General features: G+C 44.6%; 1 protein-coding gene across 1 annotated transcript in view; it reads left to right on the forward strand.

Annotated features, from left to right (window-relative positions):
- Positions 1 to 20,332, forward strand: part of ablim1b (actin binding LIM protein 1b) — a 98,939-nt gene that overhangs the window by 73,679 nt on the left and 4,928 nt on the right. The window contains exons 7-8 of the mRNA XM_064952776.1: positions 15,797 to 15,884; positions 16,353 to 16,411. Coding sequence (XP_064808848.1) covers positions 15,797 to 15,884; positions 16,353 to 16,411 — 147 coding nt within the window. The remainder of the gene's footprint in view (positions 1 to 15,796; positions 15,885 to 16,352; positions 16,412 to 20,332) is intronic.

The raw sequence follows: 20,332 nt of genomic DNA on the forward strand, positions 1-20,332 counted from the left end.
ACATGTGCATAATGACATAAAATTGAATCTAGCAGAGGGTCCCCAGACACTGTTTTGAGGATTTCTGTATAAACAAAAGATGCCACTCATTTTCCACTCTTTTTCTAATTTGAATTAACAATACTAATCACTTGTATTTTTTGTGCTATTAAATTTGTCATTTGAGACAGTTTTTCAAGTTTGGCTACAAATTAGATTGAATGTTCATTAAATAGTAATGTACAGTGGATTTGTAAAGTATTCAGACCTTGTCTTTTTCCACATTTTGTTATGTTACAGCCTTATTCTAAATTGATGAAATCGTTTTTTCCCCTCATCAATCTACACAATACTGCATAATGACAAAGCAAAAACTGTTTTTAGACATTTTTGCAAATTTATTTAAAAAATAAAACAATTGAAATGACCATAAACTCAGTACTTTGTTGAAGCACCTTCGGCAGCCATTACAGCCTCAGGTGTTCTTGGGTATGATGTTACAAGCTTGGCACACCTGTATTTTGGGAGTATCTCCCATTCTCCACAGATCTTCTCAAGCTCTCAGGTTGGAAGGGGACCATTACTCCACAGCTATTTTCAGGTCTCTTCAAAGATGTTAGATCGGCTTCAAGTCCAGGCTCTGGCTGGGCCACTCAAAGACTTGTCCCAAAGCCACTCCTGCGTTGTCTTGGCTTTTTGCTTAGGGTCGTTGTCCAGTTGGAAAGTGAACCTTTGACCCAGTCTGAGGTCCTGGGCGCTCTGAAGCAGGTTTTCATCAAGGATCTCTCTATACTTTGCTATGTTCATCTTTCTCTCAATCCTGACTAGTCTCCCAGTCATTGCCGCTGAAAAAACATCCCCACAGCATGATGCTGCCCCCTCCATGTTTCACCGTAGGAATGGTGCCAGGTTTCCTCCAGATGTGAAGCTTGACATTCAGGCCAAAGAGTTCAATCTTGGTTTCATCATACCAGAGAATCTTGTTTCTCATGGTCTGAGAGTCCTTTAGGTGCATTTTAGCTGCCATGTGCCTTTTACTGAGGAGTGGCTTCCGTCAGGCCACTCTACTATACGGCCTGATTTGTGGGGGGCTGCGGAGATGGTTGTCCTTCTGGAAGGTTCTCCCATCTCCACAGAGGAACTCTGGCGCTCTGTCAGTGACCATCGGTTTCTTGGTCACCTCCCTGACCAGTGCCCTTCTCCCCCGATGGCTCAGTTTGGCCTGGCAGCCAGCTCTAGGATGAGTCTTGGTGGTTCCAAACTTCTTCCATTTAAGAATGATGGAGGCCACTATGTTCTTGGGAACCTTCAATGCTGCAGGTTTTTTTGGCACCCTTCCTCACATCTGTGCCTCGACACAATCCTGACTTGGAGCTCTACAGACAATTCCTCACGGCTTGGTTTTTGCTCATGCACTGTAAACTGTGGGACCTTATATAGATATGTGTGTGCCTTTCCAAATCATGTCAAATCAGTTGAATTTACCACAGGTGGACTCCAAGTTGTAGAAACATCTCAAGGACGATCAATGGAAACAGGATGCAGCTGAGCTCTATTTCGAGTCTCATAGCAAAGGGTCTGAATACTTACGTAAATAAGGTATTTCTGTTTTTAATTTTTGTTAAATTCTAAAAGCCTGTTTTCACTTTGTCAATATGGGGTATTGTGTGTAGTTTGATTAAATATGTTTTTTCCTCATTGATGTTTGAATAAGACTAACGTAACAAAATGTGGGAAAAGTAAAGAGGTCTGAATGCACTGTATAATAATATTTATAAACTGGGGGGTTTGAGCCCTGAATGTTGATTGGCTCACAGCCGTGGTATGTCAGACCATATACCACAGGTATGACAAAACATTTATTTTTACTGCAATAATTACATTGGTAACCAGTTTATAATAGCAATAAGGCACCTCGGGGTTTGGTGGTATATGGCCAATATACCATGGCGAAGGGCTGTATCCAGGCACTCCGCGTTGCGTCGTACACAAGAACAGCCCTTAGCCGTGGTATAGTGACCATATACCACACCCCCTCGAACCTTATTACTTAAATATACATTTCTCCAAACTATGTGATAATGCTAATGTCACATATACATGTATATGAGTCATGATAACACTAATGTCATATGCCACTATGAGTCCATTGATTATCATTGTATCAACTTGTTCCGTTTCCTAAATTAATCATATCTTAACTTAACTCCTGCCTACGTTAATTCTATAACATTTGAAATGTGAATTGTTCTTGGCATCTTTGTAGAGTGTGTTCCTGTGTAAAACGTAGTTATTAATCTCACAGGCAAATCATTTCCTGTAGCTGTTGTAAAGGTTTTGTGGGATTTACAATTCAGATTTTATCTACAGTAATTCCTTCAGCCATTGTCCTATATTTCAGTTTGTCTGATAAGATTCCCATCTTGTTCACATGGCCTGGCATCGCACCCTATTTGATTGAAATGGGACACAATTGTTTAGATTTTGACTTCACATGTGCATGTTTATATTTATATTACTATTTGGACTGCTCATAAAAATAAAAGTATTACTCTTCCATGTTTTACTGATGGTTCATTAACATCTATAAATATATTAAAATCATCGTTGCAGCTCCCAACATATTCCAAAACCAACTTTTGGAAAATCAGGAAAAATATGTTTTCTTACAAATGTTCTAATAATGTGCAAGCTATCAGGGGGGGTAGTCGCCACTTGCCCGCTAATTAGTGAACATCCACCTATAAATGGATTCTCTGACCTCAGCAGCGATACCAACCCTAATTATGCCGTTAGCGGGAAAACAGCAGAAATTGCGAACAAAGCTCCCCAAAATCAACCATCGGGTGCAGGCCTCGTTAAGTTTCTCTCCAGTCAAGCCCTGATGTCTTGCCATCCAAGATTTCCATCGGTCCAATACTGCAGTGCACAGCTGAAGCACAAGCAGGTAACAGTAGACCTAAAGGGACAGGTGGAGAGAACCGGGAAACCAATGACAAATGCAGAAAAGGGAAAGATTCTGCTAGCTATGGAACTGCACCTGAAAACTGACCAATTAAATGTAATTGCAAAAACTTATGACGATGAACAAACTCTTTAACAAAATCGTCTTCGACAGGAACAAAATCATATGCTACAGGAACAACTCAATTTAGTCAAAACTTAATACAATGATGTCCACGCCAAACTAGATAAATCTGAAGAGTTATCTACAAACAGGAGCGCTCAACTTGATAACATGCATACAGTTTTGTTGAACGCTACTCAAAGTAACAATGTTCTACTCAACATGCTGCACACCAAAGACGATCAGTTCATGAACACAATGACTAAGTTGGATGTCAAATCAGCAGAACTCGTTGGAGTCGCTGACCAAATGAATGATTACTGAACTCAGGTGATGAAGATGGAAATATTGATTTCTAAGCAAGCGGAAGAAATCTCATCACTGAATCTCTTTCTCCGTACTCAGGACCTCTATCTGCAAATATGAGACCGAAAGGAGCAAGTGCGACATTCACGTGTCCATAATCAGTACTCTAAGCGTTCAATTGGACTCTGCAATGCAGCAGAATACCACCCTTTGGTACCTTCTGGAGGAAGTCCAGAATGGTCACGCTTTAAGTGTGACTACCCATCCAAGAAACCAGAGCCCTGTACTCAAAGGAGTAAAGACGATCGGTTTCAGACCTTGCCTCCCTCGTGGCCCTCAGTCTTCTCCTCTTGACCATTCGGCACTGAGTAATATGGTGTCTCTTGGCCAACAACGTCAAAGCTTGTCTTCTCCTCTCCTTTCAGCCCCAATTTCCCCAAAGGATAAAGACAAACCTCTCCGCCCGCGTTGACACCCCACCCTTGACACCGGTCCAAACGATACTGAGACGTCCCTAGCTGACATAGAGGACTCATTGGATGGCTACCCGAATGATACGGTTTCTGACAGGGTTTACCTGTTGATGTGAACGTCAAATAGACACATAATGAGGTTCATTCATCTACAACAGATACACGTGCTAAAATACTACGCTAAACTTGCCACAGAGGTGAAATTAGAATGCAGTGGTTCTGCGACTCGCAAACACTATAGCTCACAAGCTTGGAATGAACACCCACAAGCTTGCTGTCATAGGCTTCGTTCAGCTTACTTTGACCTACTCACTGAAACAGGAATGGAAGAGCTGTTACCACTCAAACAAATGTTTCTGTTGATCATGTATCACACCTTCATTACCTACTTGGGCCCTGCAGCCCACGTTGGCTTGCCTATCTTACAACTCAGAGAGCTTGCAAGTACAGCTTTTGAGGCATCAAAAATTCACAACGCTAAGAGCCCTGAACACTCGGTTTTGAAGTTTGACCAGGAGCACTCACTCCAGTTAGAGGATGCATTATCAGGTATTGGTGAGTTGAGAGATGACGCACAACAATGGTTTCTACCACAAAACCATGATTCCAATAACCACCATGGTCTAAATAACTGTAAAGTACGTCACCATTGAAACGACTACCGATACAATCAACCTGTTCGCTACGTTCCTGCTCCCAAACCACAAGGGTAACAAAGAGTTGAAGGACAATCAAAACTTAGACCAATGTTCTCCAGAAGTTCCACTACTTGAAGAACTAAAGCAAGAAAAATGTAAGAAAAAGGTAAAAGATAAGTCACAAGGACTAGATGGGGAATTACCGGACACCAGTTCCGCAGGAATTAACACCCATAGCAAGGACATTAAAATTAAAATTTCTAGATGCTATAAAGGGCCCGCTTGGTCAAGGAACAAGCCCACAGGCTTTGTCTATAGACTCTGATACAAAGGTAGCGAAGAAAAAGGTCAAACGCTTTGTTAAAGCCAAGCCCACTCAAAAATCGATCTGCTTTCACCTTGAACAGAAATGGCACATCACGTCGTTACAAATGACCACTCCACTTTGTGGGGAATATGTCCACTAAACAGGAATCTAAACACCCATGCCTGGAAACAGTCCTGGAGGATTGCTTAACCTCTAGTGACTCCCCATCCTGTGTCCGGGAGCGTAATCATCGACTGACACTAATTAGCATAACGCAACGGACATAAATATTCCTAGAAAATATTCCTATGTCCTGGAGGATTGCTTAACTTGTCATGAGCTAATTGATCCGGGTGCGACAATATTGCTCATCTCTAAAACATTCGATAATCTCAAAAGGGCTTTGAAACCAACTAAACGTTGGTTAAAAGTGGAACGATGCGACACTACACTTCGAGGTGTCACTCAGACTACCTTGCCTCTCACATTGAGAGTCATGCTGAAACTACACTTCCAGGGCGTATTGCTCGTTCACCCTGTGTATGTTATGTATGTTCCACCGAAGTCGGTCCCTCTCCTTGTTCGGGCGGTGTTTGGCAGTAGACGTCACCGGTCTTCTAGCCATCGCTGATCCACCTTTCATTTTCCATTGGTTTTGTCTTTGTTTTCTACACACCTGGTTTTCATTCCCCAATTACATGTTCATGTATTTAAACCTCTGTTTCCCCCATGTTTTTGTGCGTGATTGTCGGTACATGATAGCTGGTTTTTCGACGGGTGCTGTTTTCACCCCTGCATAATATATTTACCGTTTGTATTTGTTCAAGTGTATTTGTTACCTTGTGCCTATATTTTTGAGTAAAGTACTTTGCTCACTCATTTTGCTCTCCTGCGCCTGACTTCATGCACCAGCTACACTCACCCTCCGACACACACTGTCTGCCCCTAACGCTAGCTGCAAAGTTGTCATTCACAAGGGGTATCTGTCAAAAGTACCCCTTGATAAAAAGATGTTTACAAACCCATTGGTGCAGAATCCGATCCAAATAGATATTACGATATCTCAACACATGCCATCAGAAAACCTGTTTGACCATTCTTTTCATGATTTTGAGTCACTTGTCTCAGTGAATGAGAAACGTTCCTCCTCCTTGCAGTCGTGAAATACGATTGTTGAGATGAACTTCTCTTGCGGCCGTCTCAGGAAGAAAAACATTGATGCGCAGAATATTCTCTGCTTCCGATGATACACATTCCACTTTGTGGGGGGCTGTCTCTCCTGACAGTGACACTAATGGTGTCAGTCCAGCAACTGACCCGATGTCTCCCGCTGGTGAAACACTTTGCGATATCACAGACAGATATCCTCGTCTCAGTTCGTAGGTAGTGAAGAGGTTGCCACACGTGGACGCTGTGGTGACTGACAGCCCTCGACAGCCACTGAATGTTTTGAAGCACAAAACCAGGAGATTTGTTTGAAAGGTTCAGCCATTCTCATAACAACTCGGCCGCTGACAACTCGTACATAGGGTCCGACCTTTTCGTTTGTGCCTCGGATACCAACACCAACCGCTGGTGGGGGTGTAGTCCTGAGACAGAAAGGGAGGAATAGTAGCCCAGACCCATGATGAACCTCGTCGAGGCCAGTATGGGGGGGTCAAGACTATGTCCTTTTTTCTATGTTTTGTATTTCTATGTATTGGCCTGGTATGGTTCTCAATCAGGGACAGCTGTCTATTGTTGTCTCTATTGTTGTCCATACTTACAGTGGGGCAAAAAAGTCTTTAGTCAGCCACCAATTGTGCAAGTTCTACCACTTAAAAAGATGAGAGAGGCCTGTCATTTTCATTATAGGTACACTTCAACTATGACAGACAAAATGAGAAAAAAAATCCAGAAAATGTCACGACTCCCCTTCCCGTTCGGGTGGCGCTCGGCGGTCGTCGTCGCCGGCCTACTAGCTGCCACTGATTATTTCATCCCCCTCCTTATGTGTTTATTGAGTGCACCTGTTTTGAGTTAGATAGTTGGTAGTAAGGCTTTATTAGTCAGCCGGCCCGCCTGGTTCCTTGTGCGGGATTAATTATTGTGACCGTCTGTTTGGTGTACTTGTGTGCACGTCTATGGGTTTTGTGTTTTCCCATTTTGTGGGTTTTTCTGGACAGTTTAAGTCCCCCTGTTTGGGGCATTTGTTTGTTCATTATGCCCTGTGTTTTCATGGGGGGTTGGCTTATGTTCGACGTTTCTCTGTGCATTAAAATAGCACTCCCCTAAACTCTCTGCTTCCTGCGCCTGACTCCTCACCCACTACACTCAGACCGTTACAGAATCCCCCACCACTGAGGAATGGAGTCAGCAGGAGCAACAGCCACTCCCCTCCCATCGATGGAAGAGAGGGTTCTACATCACACCACCTTTCTCCATCGGATCGGAACGGCGATGGATCTGGTGATGGAGAGAATGGACCGATGGGAGAGAAGCGGTCTCCTCTCTCCACCTTCGGCCCCCCTCCTCAGGACTCCCCATCTCCCGACTCCAGCACCCTCCGTCTTACGCTCCCGAGGGTCTATGATGGAGCGGCAGCAGGGTGCCACGTGTTCTTACTCCAGCTAGAACTGTACCTGGCCACCGTCAGACCCACTCCCTCTGGAGCGGAGATGGTGAATGTCCTCATCTCCTGCCTCACGGGTCGTGCTCTGGAGTGGGCAAACGCAGTTTGGAATGGCCCAGACTCAGCTAAGGAGCACTACCCCGAGTTTTCTCGCCGCTTCCGCGCCGTGTTTGACCACCCTCCAGATGGCCGAGCGGCGGGAGAACGACTATTCCATCTCCGGCAGGAGAAGAGGAGCGCCCAGGATTACGCGTTCGAGATCCGTACCTTGGCAGCAGGATCCGGGTGGAACGACAGGGCCCTTATCGACCACTACCGGTGTAGTCTCCGGGAGGACGTCCGCAGGGAGCTAGCGTGTCGGGACACCGCTCTTTCCCTGGATGAGCTAATTGACATGTCCATCCGACTGGACAATCTGCTGGCTGCCCGTGGGCGTTCGGAGAGGGTCCTGTGTGTTCCACCACCCAGCACCTCCACTCCTGTTCCGATGGAGTTGGGAGGGGCTTTGCCGAGGGGTACCGGAGGAGGAGGCTCCCTCTGCACCAACTGTGGTCGGAGAGGACACACGGCCGATCGGTGCTGGGGGGGTCCGTCTGGGAGTTGAGATGGCAGGCGGAACATTTCTCGATCACCCCAGGTGAATCAGCACCAAACTCAACCGGGACCCCCTGTTGGTCACATGTTTGTCTTGATTTTTTTCCTTATTTTTTTCCCCCTCTTCCCAGCATAGGGCGCTAGACGATTCAGGCGTAGCTGGGAACTTTATGGATCGCGGACTCGCTATTAAATTAGGTGTTCCGCTTGTGCCGATAGATTCTCCCTTTCCCGTGCACTCCCTAGATAGCCGGCCATTAGGGTCAGGGGTGTTCAGAGAGACCACGATCCCACTGGACATGGTAATGCAGGGGAATCATAGGGAGCGTATCAGTCTCTATATTATTGATTCGCCTGCGTTTCCAGTGGTGTTAGGGATTCCCTGGCTGCCCGGCACAATCCTAAAATTTTGTGACAGGGGGTTCTCCAGGGGTGGTCAGAGGAGTGTTCTGGAAGGTGTCTGGGAGTTTCCATCGGTGCCACCTCGGTGGAAAGTCCAGACCAGGGTCCCACAGTCTGCATTCCCCCCGAGTATGCCGATTTGGCAATCGCTTTTAGTAAAAAGAAGGCGACTAAATTACCACCACATCGACCGGGAAGGGATTGTGCGATAGATCTCCAGGTAAACGCTGCGCTTCCCAAGAGTCACGTGTACCCATTGTCCCAAGAGGAGACGTTGGCTATGGAGACATATATCACGGAGTCTCTGGGACAGGGGTACATTCGGTCCTCCATTTCACCCATCTCCTCGAGTTTCTTTTTTGTGAAGAAAAAGGAGGGAGGTTTGCGTCCGTGTATTGATTATAGAGGTCTAAATGCCATCACAGTGGGGTTCAGCTACCCACTACCTCTCATTGCTACGGCAGTGGAATCCTTTCAGGGAGCGCAGTTCTTCACAAAATTGGATCTCAGGAGCGCGTATAGCCTGGTGCGTATTCGGAAGGGAGACGAGTGGAAAACCACATTTAGTACCACATCGGGCCACTATGAGTACTGCGTCATGCCGTATGGGTTAAAAAATGCTCCAGACATTTTTCAATCCTTTGTAGACGATATTCTCAGGGACTTGCACGGGCAGGGAGTGGTTGTTTATATCAATGACATTCTGATCTACTCAGCCACTCACACTGCGCATGTGTCTCTGGTACGCAAGGTGCTTGGTAGACTGCTGGAGCATGACCTATACGTCAAGGCTGAGAAGTGTGTTTTCTCCAAATGAGCCGTCTCCTTTCTGGGTTATCACATATCCACCTGGGGGGTGGAGATGGAGGGTGACCGCAGTAAGGCCGTGCGTAATTGGCCGACTCCGACCACGGTAAAAGAGGTGCAGCGGTTTTTGGGTTTTGCCAACTACTACCGGAGGTTTATCCGGGGTTTTGGCCAGGTAGCGGCTCCAATTACCTCACTGCTGAAGGGGGACCCAGTGCTGTTGCGGTGGTCAGCAGAAGCGGACAGAGCTTTCAACAAGTTGAAGGCGCTGTTCACGGATGCACCCGTGTTGGCGTATCCGGACCCCTCTCTAGCATTCATAGTGGAGGTGGACGCGTCCGAGGCTGGGGTGGGTGCCGTGCTATCACAGCGCTCGGGTACGCCACCAAAACTCCGCCCCTGCGCTTTCTTCTCGAGTAAGCTCAGCCCAGCGGAGCGTAACTATGTGGGGGACCGGGAGTTGTTAGTGGTGGTCAGGGCTCTGAAGGTGTGGAGACACTGGCTTGAGGGGGCTAAGCACCCCTTTCTCATCTGGACCGACCACCAAAATCTGGAGTATATTCGGGCAGCTTGGAGACTGAACCTGCATCAGGCAAGGTGGGCCATGTTTTTCACTCGATTCTGGTTCACTTTATCATATAGACCGGGCTCCCAGAACGTGAAGGCGGACGCACTGTCCCGCCTTTACGACACGGAGGATATGTCCACCGAACCTACTCCCATCCTTCCGGCCTCAAAGCTGATGGCACCGGTGGTATGGGAGGTGGACTCGGACATCGAGCGGGCGTTACGGGCTGAACCCGCGCCTCCTCAGTGTCCGGCGGGGCAGAGGTACGGACCGCTTGGTGTTCGGGACCAACTGATTCGGTGGGCTCACGTCCTACCCTGGGTCACCCTGGGGTGAGGAGGACAGTGGGGAGCCTTCGGGGGAGGTATTGGTGGCCTACCTTGGCTAGGGACGTTAACAAGGGCACTGCGTTCATCCACCTCTGGCCTGCTCGCCTCCCTACCACTGAGGAAGTACAGTTCCCGCTCAGCCCAGTCAAAACTGTTCGCTGCTCTGGCCCCCCAATGGTGGAACAAACTCCGCCAGGACAGCGGAGTCAATCACCACCTTCCGGAGACACCTGAAACCCCACCTCTTCAAGGAATACCTAGGATAGGATAAAGCAATCCTTCTCACCCCCCCCCTTAAATGATTTAGATGCACTATTGTAAAGTGGCTGTTCCACTGATGTCAGAAGGTGAATTCACCAATTTGTAAGTCGCTCTGGATAAGAGCGTCTGTTAAATGACTTAAATGTAAATGTAAATGTAATGTTTATGTCTCCTCCTGTTTGGTATGCGCCCAGAGTAAGGCTCCTAGGCACCTTCCTAGAGGGAAGTTACAACCCCTTCCCGTTCCACAATGGCCATGGTCACATCTATCCGTAGATTTCCTGACCGACCTTCCCCCGTCTCAGGGCAACACCACGGTTCTGGTGATTGTGGATCCCAACAGCCCTACAGACTGCGGAGGCATTATTCCCCCACGTCTTCCGGCACTACGGGGTGCCGGAGGACATCGTTTCTGATCGGGCCCCCAGTTCACCCCGAAGGTAATGGGCAGGTGGAGAGAGTAAACCGTCTCAGCCTTGACCGTTACAGAAAATCACATTGTAGGATTTTTAATGAATTTATTTGCAAATTATGGTGGAAAATAAGTATTTGGTCACCTACAAACAAGCAAGATTTCTGGCTCTCACAGACCTGTAACTTCTTCTTTAAGAGGCTCCTCTGTCCTCCACTCGTTACCTGTATTAATGGCACCTGTTTGAACTTGTTATCAGTATAAAATACACCTGTCCACAACCTCAAACAGTCACACTCCAAACTACACTATGGCCAAGACCAAAGAGCTGTCAAAGGACACCAGAAACAAAATTGTAGACATGCACCAGGCTGGGAAGACTGAATCTGCAATAGGTAAGCAGCTTGGTTTGAAGAAATCAACTGTGGGAGCAATTATTAGGAAATGGAAGACATACAAGACCACTGATAATCTCCCTTGATCTGGGGCTCCACGCAAGATCTCACCCCGTGGGGTCAAAATGATCACAAGAACGGTGAGCAAAAATCCCAGAACCACACGGGGGGACCTAGTGAATGACCTGCAGAGAGCTGGGACCAAAGTAAAAAGCCTACCATCAGTAACACACTATGCCGCCAGGGACTCAAATTCTGCAGTGCCAGATGTGTCCCCCTGCTTAAGCCAGTACATGTTCAGGCCCGTCTGAAGTTTGCTGGAGAGCATTTGGATGATCCAGAAGAAGATTGGGAGAATGTCATATGGTCAGATGAAACCAAAATATAACTTTCTGGTAAAAACTCAACTCGTCGTGTTTGGAGAATTCTGAGTTGCATCCAAAGAACACCATACCTACTGTGATGCATGGGGGTGGAAACATCATGCTTTGGGGCTGTTTTTCTGCAAAGGGACCAGGACGACTGATCCGTGTAAAGGAAAGAATGAATGGGGCCATGTATCGTGAGATTTTGAGTGAAAACCTTCCATCAGCAAGGGCATTGAAGATGAAACGTGGCTGGGTCTTTCAGCATGACAATGATCCCAAACACACCGCCCGGGCAACGAAGGAGTGGCTTCGTAAGAAGCATTTCAAGGTCCTGGAGTGGCCTAGCCAGGCTCCAGATCTCAACCCCATAGAAAATCTTTGGAGAGAGTTGAAAGTCCATGTTGCCCAGCAACAGCCCCAAAACACCACTGCTCAAGAGGAGATCTGCATGGAGTAATGGGCAAAAATACCAGCAACAGTGTGTGAAAACCTTGTGAAGACTTACAGAAAACATTTGACCTCTGCCATTGCCAACAAAGGTTATATAAACAAAGTATTGAGATAAACTTTTGTTATTGACCAAATACTTATTTCCCACCATAATTTGCAAATAAATTCATTATAAATCCTACAATGTGATTTTTTGGATTTTTTTTCTCATTTTGTCTGTCATAGTTGAAGTGTACCTATGATGAAAATTACAGGCCTCTCATCTTTTTAAGTGGGGGAACTTAGACAGCTGTCTATCGTTGTCTCTGATTGAGAACCATACTTAGATACCCTTTTCCCCCACCTGTTTTGTGGGAAGTTAACTTTGTAGTTGTTCAGGGCACATAGCCCAAAGCTTCACGGTTGTTTTTTTTGTTCTTCGTTTTGTCGGAGTCATTGTTAAATAAAGTTGAAATGTACGCTTACCATGCTGCACCTTGGTCCAGTCCTTCAGCCAGCTGTGACAGAACTTCCCACCACCAACGGACCAAGTAGCATGGTAAGGTGGACTCCTGGACATGGGAGGACGTTCTGGACGGCAAGGGAGTCTACACATGGGAGGAGATCCTGGCGGGAAGGGATCACCTTCCATGGGAACAGGTGGAGGCAGCTAGGAGAGCAGAGGCAGGGGCCCAGACTGAGGTGGAGCTGGGTCCACGTCCCACACCACCGCCGTAAGAAGGCCCACCCGGACCCTCCCCTTTAGAGTCAGGTTTTGCGGCCGGAGTCCGCGCCTTTAGAGGGGGGGATACTGTCACGCCCTGGCCATAGAGAGGCTTTTTATTCTCTATTTTGGTTAGGCCAGGGTGTGACTAGGGTGGGCATTCTATGTCCTTTTTTCTATGTTTTTTATTTCTTTGTCTTGGCCTGGTATGGTTCTCAATCAGGGACAGCTGTCTATCGTTGTCTCTGAATGAGAACCATACTTAGGTACGCTTTTCCCCCACCTGTTTTGTGGGAAGTTAACTTTGTAGTTGTTCAGGGCACATAGCCCAAAGCTTCACAGTTTTTTTTTTCTTTGTTGTGTCGGCGTCATTTTTAAATAAAGTTCAAATGTATGCTTACCATGCTGAACCTTGGTCCAGTCCTTCAGCCAGCCATGACAGTCATGTTTACTCCCGCTCCCCCTCTCCAGCACTCAACGTTGCCAGTCCTCATTATTAAGCACACCTGCCACCATCATAATGCGCACCTGCGCCTCATGAGATTCACCTGTACTCCATCACCTTCCTGATTATCTCCCCTACGTCTCACTCCCCTTGGTTCTTTCCTCAGGCGTTATTGACACTGTTTCATGTCTATACGCTATTCGTGTTTATTGTTTTGGTCCATGTTCGTTTATTTATAAAAATTATTCACTCCCTGTACTTGCTTCCCGACTCCCAGCTTTCATGTTACAGAATAACGCTTCACCAAGAGGAAACAACCAGGATTTTTGTGTGAATACCTTCGGAAGGCACTGTAGCTACCACCACAGCTGCATTCCTCATTTAGTTGTTCACTAGACAATACAGAATACAATTGTATGACTTACGAACTTACTTGGAAATCTGATTTGTAGCCTGTCCCTAGCTAGCCTTCCTCGCAAGCATTATCAAATGATAACATTACATAACCAGCATTATTTAGACAATAAACAATACACTTGTATGACCTATGACTTAACTAAGTTGTAATGAGGTAGCTAATTACCTTGATACGCTAACATTAGCTAGCCAACGGTTAGCTAGCCTGCCTAGCTTGATCAAAAGATAGCTACCTACATAACCAGCAATAACGTCATCTAACATCGTTAGCTAAATTATACCAGAAAGGTCATAATATTCCAGTATCTCTCATTATACTCACCACCACTGCTTGGCAGAAGGGGGCATGATTTGTTCACATAATTGTAATTCAAACACAACCTTCTTTTACTCATTTTTTATTTAACTAGGCAAGTCAGTTAAGAACAAATTGTAATTTACAATGACGGCCTACCCTAGCCAAACGTACACCGCCCTACGGGACTCCCAATCACTGCCGGATGTGATTCAGCCTGGATTCGAACCAGAGTCTGTAGTTATGCCTCTAGCACTTAGATGCAGTGCCATAGACTGCTGCACCCCTCATGAGCCCTCATTGTTGAGGTTTCAAGCTCTATTTTAGAATTTACGACCGAAATGATCCTATTTACACCATGTAGTCAATTTTGACACTATAATGAATGTGTCTGACTCATATCAATGCCACATAGGCTGTCTTCAAAGGGATTAGTTGCTTTTTAGGGGCAGTGGCTCTTTAAAATTTTACTGCAGTGGGATAAATCAGGGTCCCAGAGAATGATTCTTGATAGTCTTAAACCAATCTAATTTGAAACAACAGTATACACCTCACACACATGGTTCATGTCTTTTAAAAACTGAAACACCTGTACCATGTCAGATAGAGTTCAAATGCATTCTATTTTGAGTTGTTTGTATCCAAATATGACACTTTATGTACATCACAGAAGACTGAAATATAGCAAAACCGGATTTATTTTTCATATTTATTAATTAAGAAATTATAAAAAAAATATTAATAACATTCCACCCATGAGGCCACTAGAGGTTGATTTGATCTTTTGACTTTTTTCCCAACATGCTCTACTAGCAGGCAGATTTTTTGGGAATTGTTTTTAATTTAATGTCTGTTTTTTTGCATGTACATTGAATAATTAATTGATTCATCATAAATTACTTTTTTTAAACTAATCCAATCATTTAGTTAGAATGGTTGAACCCATCATTGAAATGGTTGTTCCGGTTTAATTAGATTAGGTAGTCTCTATACAGTTTCAGACCCTGGTAGTTATTATGAATGTATGTTGTGGGTGAATAAAATGTTCAAACGTTGGCTATCCTAACCCTGGCTGGATTCCAATAGAACTCAGACATTACTTTGCTAGGCAGAAAAATCTGAGTTGCAGGTAGAGTTGCAAAATTCTGGTAAATTTCTTAGGTTTTCTGGAAATCCTTTAATCATGATTTTTTTTCTTTCTGGAAATTCTGCAAGCCTACTTCAAAGCCTGATGTGGATGTGATCTGTAAACCATTTTATTAGAATAAAGCTAGGCCTCAGCAGAAGGTCTCCAAGTGTCATGCATAGGTGTAATAGGTGGCAGGGAAGTCAGGCGCAGGAGAGTCAAATGGAGTGTAAAATGGAGTATTTAAATAAAGTCCACGGAATATGCTCCATAACACTAAATGTAAATAAACAAACAAACATGGGTACGAGGACCCGACGCGCACCTATACAACAATCACACTACACTGGCAATAAAACAATCTCTGACAAAGACATGAGGGGAAACAGAGGGTTAAATACACAACAGGTAATGAATGGCACCAAGCTATGTATTTCATTATTAAAATGATAACATTGCCTAGGAACTTACATGGTAAAAGCCACTGGAATGAAAATGAACAAATTCAACAACCTGTCATTAACAAATACAGTCGTGGGTTGGTAACTCTACAATTAACTCGAAAAAGCAAGGCACACTGGGAAATTACATTGGAGGTGTGGCTTAGTGGGGGCATTACTCAACCTTTTTAACCTGATACAACTCAAATCTGGACCCTTTACAGGGTCACCGTGACTTTATCGGTTTGTGTAATAACTACGATATCCTATAATATCCTATAATATCCTTTTAAGTAACTATACTCTGTTAAGTGAAAGGGGTTTCCTCAAGAGTTTTGAGTATTGACAGCACATTGCGGTTTACAGTGCATGCTACTGTGTGACATTTGACTCCCTTCTCCAGGCAGGTGACAAGCATTACCATCCCAGTTGTGCAAGGTGCAGCAGATGCAACCACATGTTCACAGAAGGAGAGGAAATGTACCTGCAAGGTGGGTTTCCAGGGCAAGTACATCTAGTGGAATATCAAGTACTGTAAACATTTGTGTATGTTCACACAGGAGAGAATACTAACCTCCACTTCAGTGGAAGTTTCAATTAGTCATGCACTGAGTCAAGGTTATTTAGAATGTTGTTGTATGCACTTTGTAAAAGCATGACTGGAAAAGGAGGAAATCAGGGATGAACATTCAAGGAAGTCAAGATTTAAAGATGCATCCCTTCATATGTAACTATGCATCCAGACCTGGGTTCAACTAGTATTTATTTTCTTTCTATAACTTTGAGCTCTTGATTGAGCCTGCCTGGAGTGCCTGATTGGCAGAGTTTGCACATTGGTGTAATTGTGTCAGGCAAGCTCAATCAAGCACAGCAAAAGTATTTAATCGAAAGCAAATAGTATTTGAACCCAAGTCTGCTACACATTTAGGCTCTTATGAGCTCTTCTTCTCTCTCCACAGGATCTACAGTATGGCATCCAGACTGTAAGAACAATAGCAGAGCTGAAGAGAAATACAGGGTAAAATTGATCAACTCCGTCAAACACACTGCCAGCTTGAATTCTCTTGTTCACTTATCACGTCAAGACTGTTTGGAATCAAGACAACAGTTTGTTTCATGATAGTGAAGTTGATGTTCGACAAAAGTTCATAAGGCCTTCATGTTTCACAAATCATTTATAAGCAAATATTCTGGTAAATGTGATCGTAAAAGTCTTATGGTAATTACAATTTAGTTCTCTGTTCATTTGGATGACAACTGTAGTCAGGGTGAATCAAATGGAGAGTGTTATGGGTATGACAGAGAATGTCATGGGCGTGGCAGAGAGTTTGCAATGGTTATGACAGAGAACATTATGGGTGTTATAGAGAGTTTTCTATGGCCATGACATATGTATAGAACTTCATGGCTGTGCTTCTTGCTCCTAGGCAACTTTGCAGTATTTTGCATTATTTCGTACATTATTTGCCAAGAATTCTTTTGTGTTATTACAAACATCCGGGAAGAACTTTTGGATATCAGAGCTGCGGTAACACCCCAGCATTACCAGCATTACGACCAGGAATACGACTTTCCCGAATCAGATTTTTGTTTGTACCCGCAGGGCAATTGAACTGATTCCAGAGGCTGATCCAAAACACTGCCGGCGGAGAAGAGGTATTCAGAGTGGACTTTTAGTCCAACTCAGGAGGCGCGCACACTACCCACCGCTTCCAAGTATATTACTCACTAATGTTCAGTCTCTAGATAATAAAGTTGACGAGCTCAGGGCGATGATTTCCTTCCAGGGAGACATCAGGGATTGTAACATACTCTGTTTCACGGAAACATGGCTCACTCAGGATATACTGTCTGAGAGGATGGCCCCGACAGAGAGGGCTGCCTCGCTTCTGGCTCTTAGTAAACTCTGAAGTATTTCGTTTTTTATGCATTATTTCTTACATTGTTAGCTCAGGATCTTATCTGTTATTACATAAATACATACATACATACACTCGGGAAGAACTATTGGATATCAGAGCAGCGTCAACTTACCAGCACTACGACCAGCACTACGATTTTCACGAAGCGGATCCTTTGTTCGCATCACCCAGGGCATTTGAACTGATTCCAGAGGCAGACCCAAAACAATGCCGCCGGAGAAGAGCAATTTGGAGCAGTCTTCTAGTCAGACTTAGGAGGTGCGCACACCACCCACTGCTACCAGGTATATTACTCGCTCATGTTCAGTCCCTAGATAACAAAGTTGATGAGATCAGGGCAAGGGTTTCTTTCCAGAGAGACATCAGGGATAGTAACGTACTCTGTTTTACGGAAATATGGCTCTCTCGGGATATACTGTCGGAGTCGGTCCTGCCGACAGGAATAAACATCTCTCCGGGAAGAAGAAGGGCGGGGGTGTATGTTTCATGATTAACAACTCATTGTGTAATTGTAATAATATACAGGAAGTCCTTTTGTTCACCTGACCTAGAATACCTCACAATCAAATTCAGACCGTATTACTTCCCAAGAGAATTCTCTTCGGTTATTGTCACAGCCGTGTATATCCCCCCTCAAGCCGATACCATGACGGCCGTCAAGGAACTTCACTGGACTTTATGCAAACTGGAAACCATATATCCTGAGGCCACATTCTTTGAAGCTGGGGATTTTAAGAAAGCAAATTTGAGAAAAAGGCTACCTAAATGTTATCAGCATATCAACTGTAGCACTCGCGCTGGAAAACCACTGGACCATTGTTACTCCAACTTCCGGGATGCATACAAGGCCTTCCCCCGCCCTCCTTTCGGCAAATCTTAGCATGACTCCATTTTGCTCCTCCCTTCCTATAGGAAGTACCCATGCTAAGGACTATTCAACACGGGTCTGACCAATCGTAAGCCATGCTTCAGGAATGTTTTGATCACGCGGACTGGGATATGTTCCGGGAAGCTTCGGAGAATAATACTGACGTGAACACTGAGACGGTTATCGAGCTTATCAAGAAGTGTATAGGAGATGTTGTACCCACTGTGACTATTAAAACCTACCCTAACCAGAAACAGTGGATAGATGGCAGCATTCGCGCAAAACTGAAAGCAACGAACCACCGCATTTAACCGTGGCAAGGTGATAGGGAATATGGCAGAAAACAAACAGAGTAGTCATTCCCTCCGCAAGGCAATCAAACAGGCAAAACGGCAGTATCGAGACAAAGTGGAGTCGCAAATCAATGGCTCAGACATGAGACGTATGTGGCAGGGTCTACAGACGATCACGGATTACAAAAGGAAAACCAGCCACGTCACGGACACTGACGACTTGCTTCAAGACAAGCTAAACACATTCTTTGCCCACTTTGAGGATAACACAGTGCCACCAACGCGGCCCGCAAACCAACGCGGCCCGCAAACAAACTTTTTGATACAAAACACAATGATGAGTTCTATGACCGTCAACAGTAATTAATCTAGGAGCACAATGGAAAACCGCATCTAGTGGTTAAAAATGAGAGAGCAGTTGCTTCGTTAGGTATTTGTGTTCAGCAGTCCTAAAAGTATCCCTTATTTACTTGGAACAACTACTAAAATAGTGATTTTGTCAGACAGTATAGGCAGCAGCTCTATAGAATTGAGATGATGACTTGGAATAAAATAATAAAGTTAAATTAAACAAATATAATATTCACAACTGAAATATTTTATTAAAGTAAAGTAATTTTATTAAATGATGGTTAATAAGTGATAAGCAGAGTCACTACCATCATGGCGCCGCTGTCCTGGCGTCGTGAGGGAGTTTGCCCCCCCAATGGTGGAACAAACTCCCTCACGACGCCAGGACAGCGGAGTCAATCACCACCTTCCGGAGACACCTGAAACCCCACCTCTTCAAGGAATACCTAGGATAGGATAAAGTAATCCTTCTCACCCCCCCCCCTTAAATGATTTAGATGCACTATTGTAAAGTGGCTGTTCCACTGATGTCAGAAGGTGAATTCACCCATTTGTAAGTCGCTCTGGATAAGAGCGTCTGCTAAATGACTTAAATGTAAATGTAATGTAAATGTAAATGGAACTTTTATGTTTTAATCTGTGTTGTTACAGCATTCAACCCACATAATGCATAGTGCATTTAAATTCGAAACCAAAATCAAAAATCATAATAATTTTTTCATAATCGAACCAAAACCTCAAAAGTAGAAACTCAGCACTAGACAATCAGCACTAGTTACAGATTGTCCTCTCTTTTAGGGTTCTCATCCTAAAACGCTGCAGCGGCCCAGATTAAGGCCATCCCCTCATTATTTTTTTTATACCAAACACAGCTGCAAGACTCTAAGCAGGCCAGATGTTTGCAGCTTTTTAGCTCCTACAGTAAATGTGCAGTAGTCTGCTATGCACTGCTTTACACAAAAACCAAATAGAGGATTTGCAGTGTTAATTTGTATTTGCTTGAGTACCCAAGATAAAAGCCTACACCGACAGGTTCATTCACAACACAGAAATAGAAACATGGAGGACTGACTCACTGTTTTTGCCCTTAGGGCAAAAGTGTAGTGGTTGAGTTTCTTCTGTATACGGCTGTGTGTTGGACATCATAATGCTATCCTCTTAAAAGTGATGATCTTGCATTGACACTGCCTTTTCAGAAGGAAATTACTGCAACAGATTGTAACGGTATTGTTTGTGTCACGACTTACACCAAAGTTGCTGCCTCTCCTTGTTCAGGCTGCTGTTGACTTTACCGGATTTCTAGCCGACACCGATCTACATTTCTTTTTCCATTTGTTTTTTTCTTGACTGTACACACCTGGTTCCTATTACGTTTGAATTATTTCCCTATTTAACCCTCTGGAGCCATCATGGTTTTGTGCGTGTTTATTGTTGTCAGTTGTTTCGTTTATGTGATTCTGGATTTTTGTTCTCCTTGTTGGAAGATTATTTCTGAGTAAAGTTAC

The sequence above is a fragment of the Oncorhynchus masou genome, chromosome 31 (assembly GCF_036934945.1).
Source record: "Oncorhynchus masou masou isolate Uvic2021 chromosome 31, UVic_Omas_1.1, whole genome shotgun sequence".
NCBI lineage: Eukaryota > Metazoa > Chordata > Actinopteri > Salmoniformes > Salmonidae > Oncorhynchus > Oncorhynchus masou.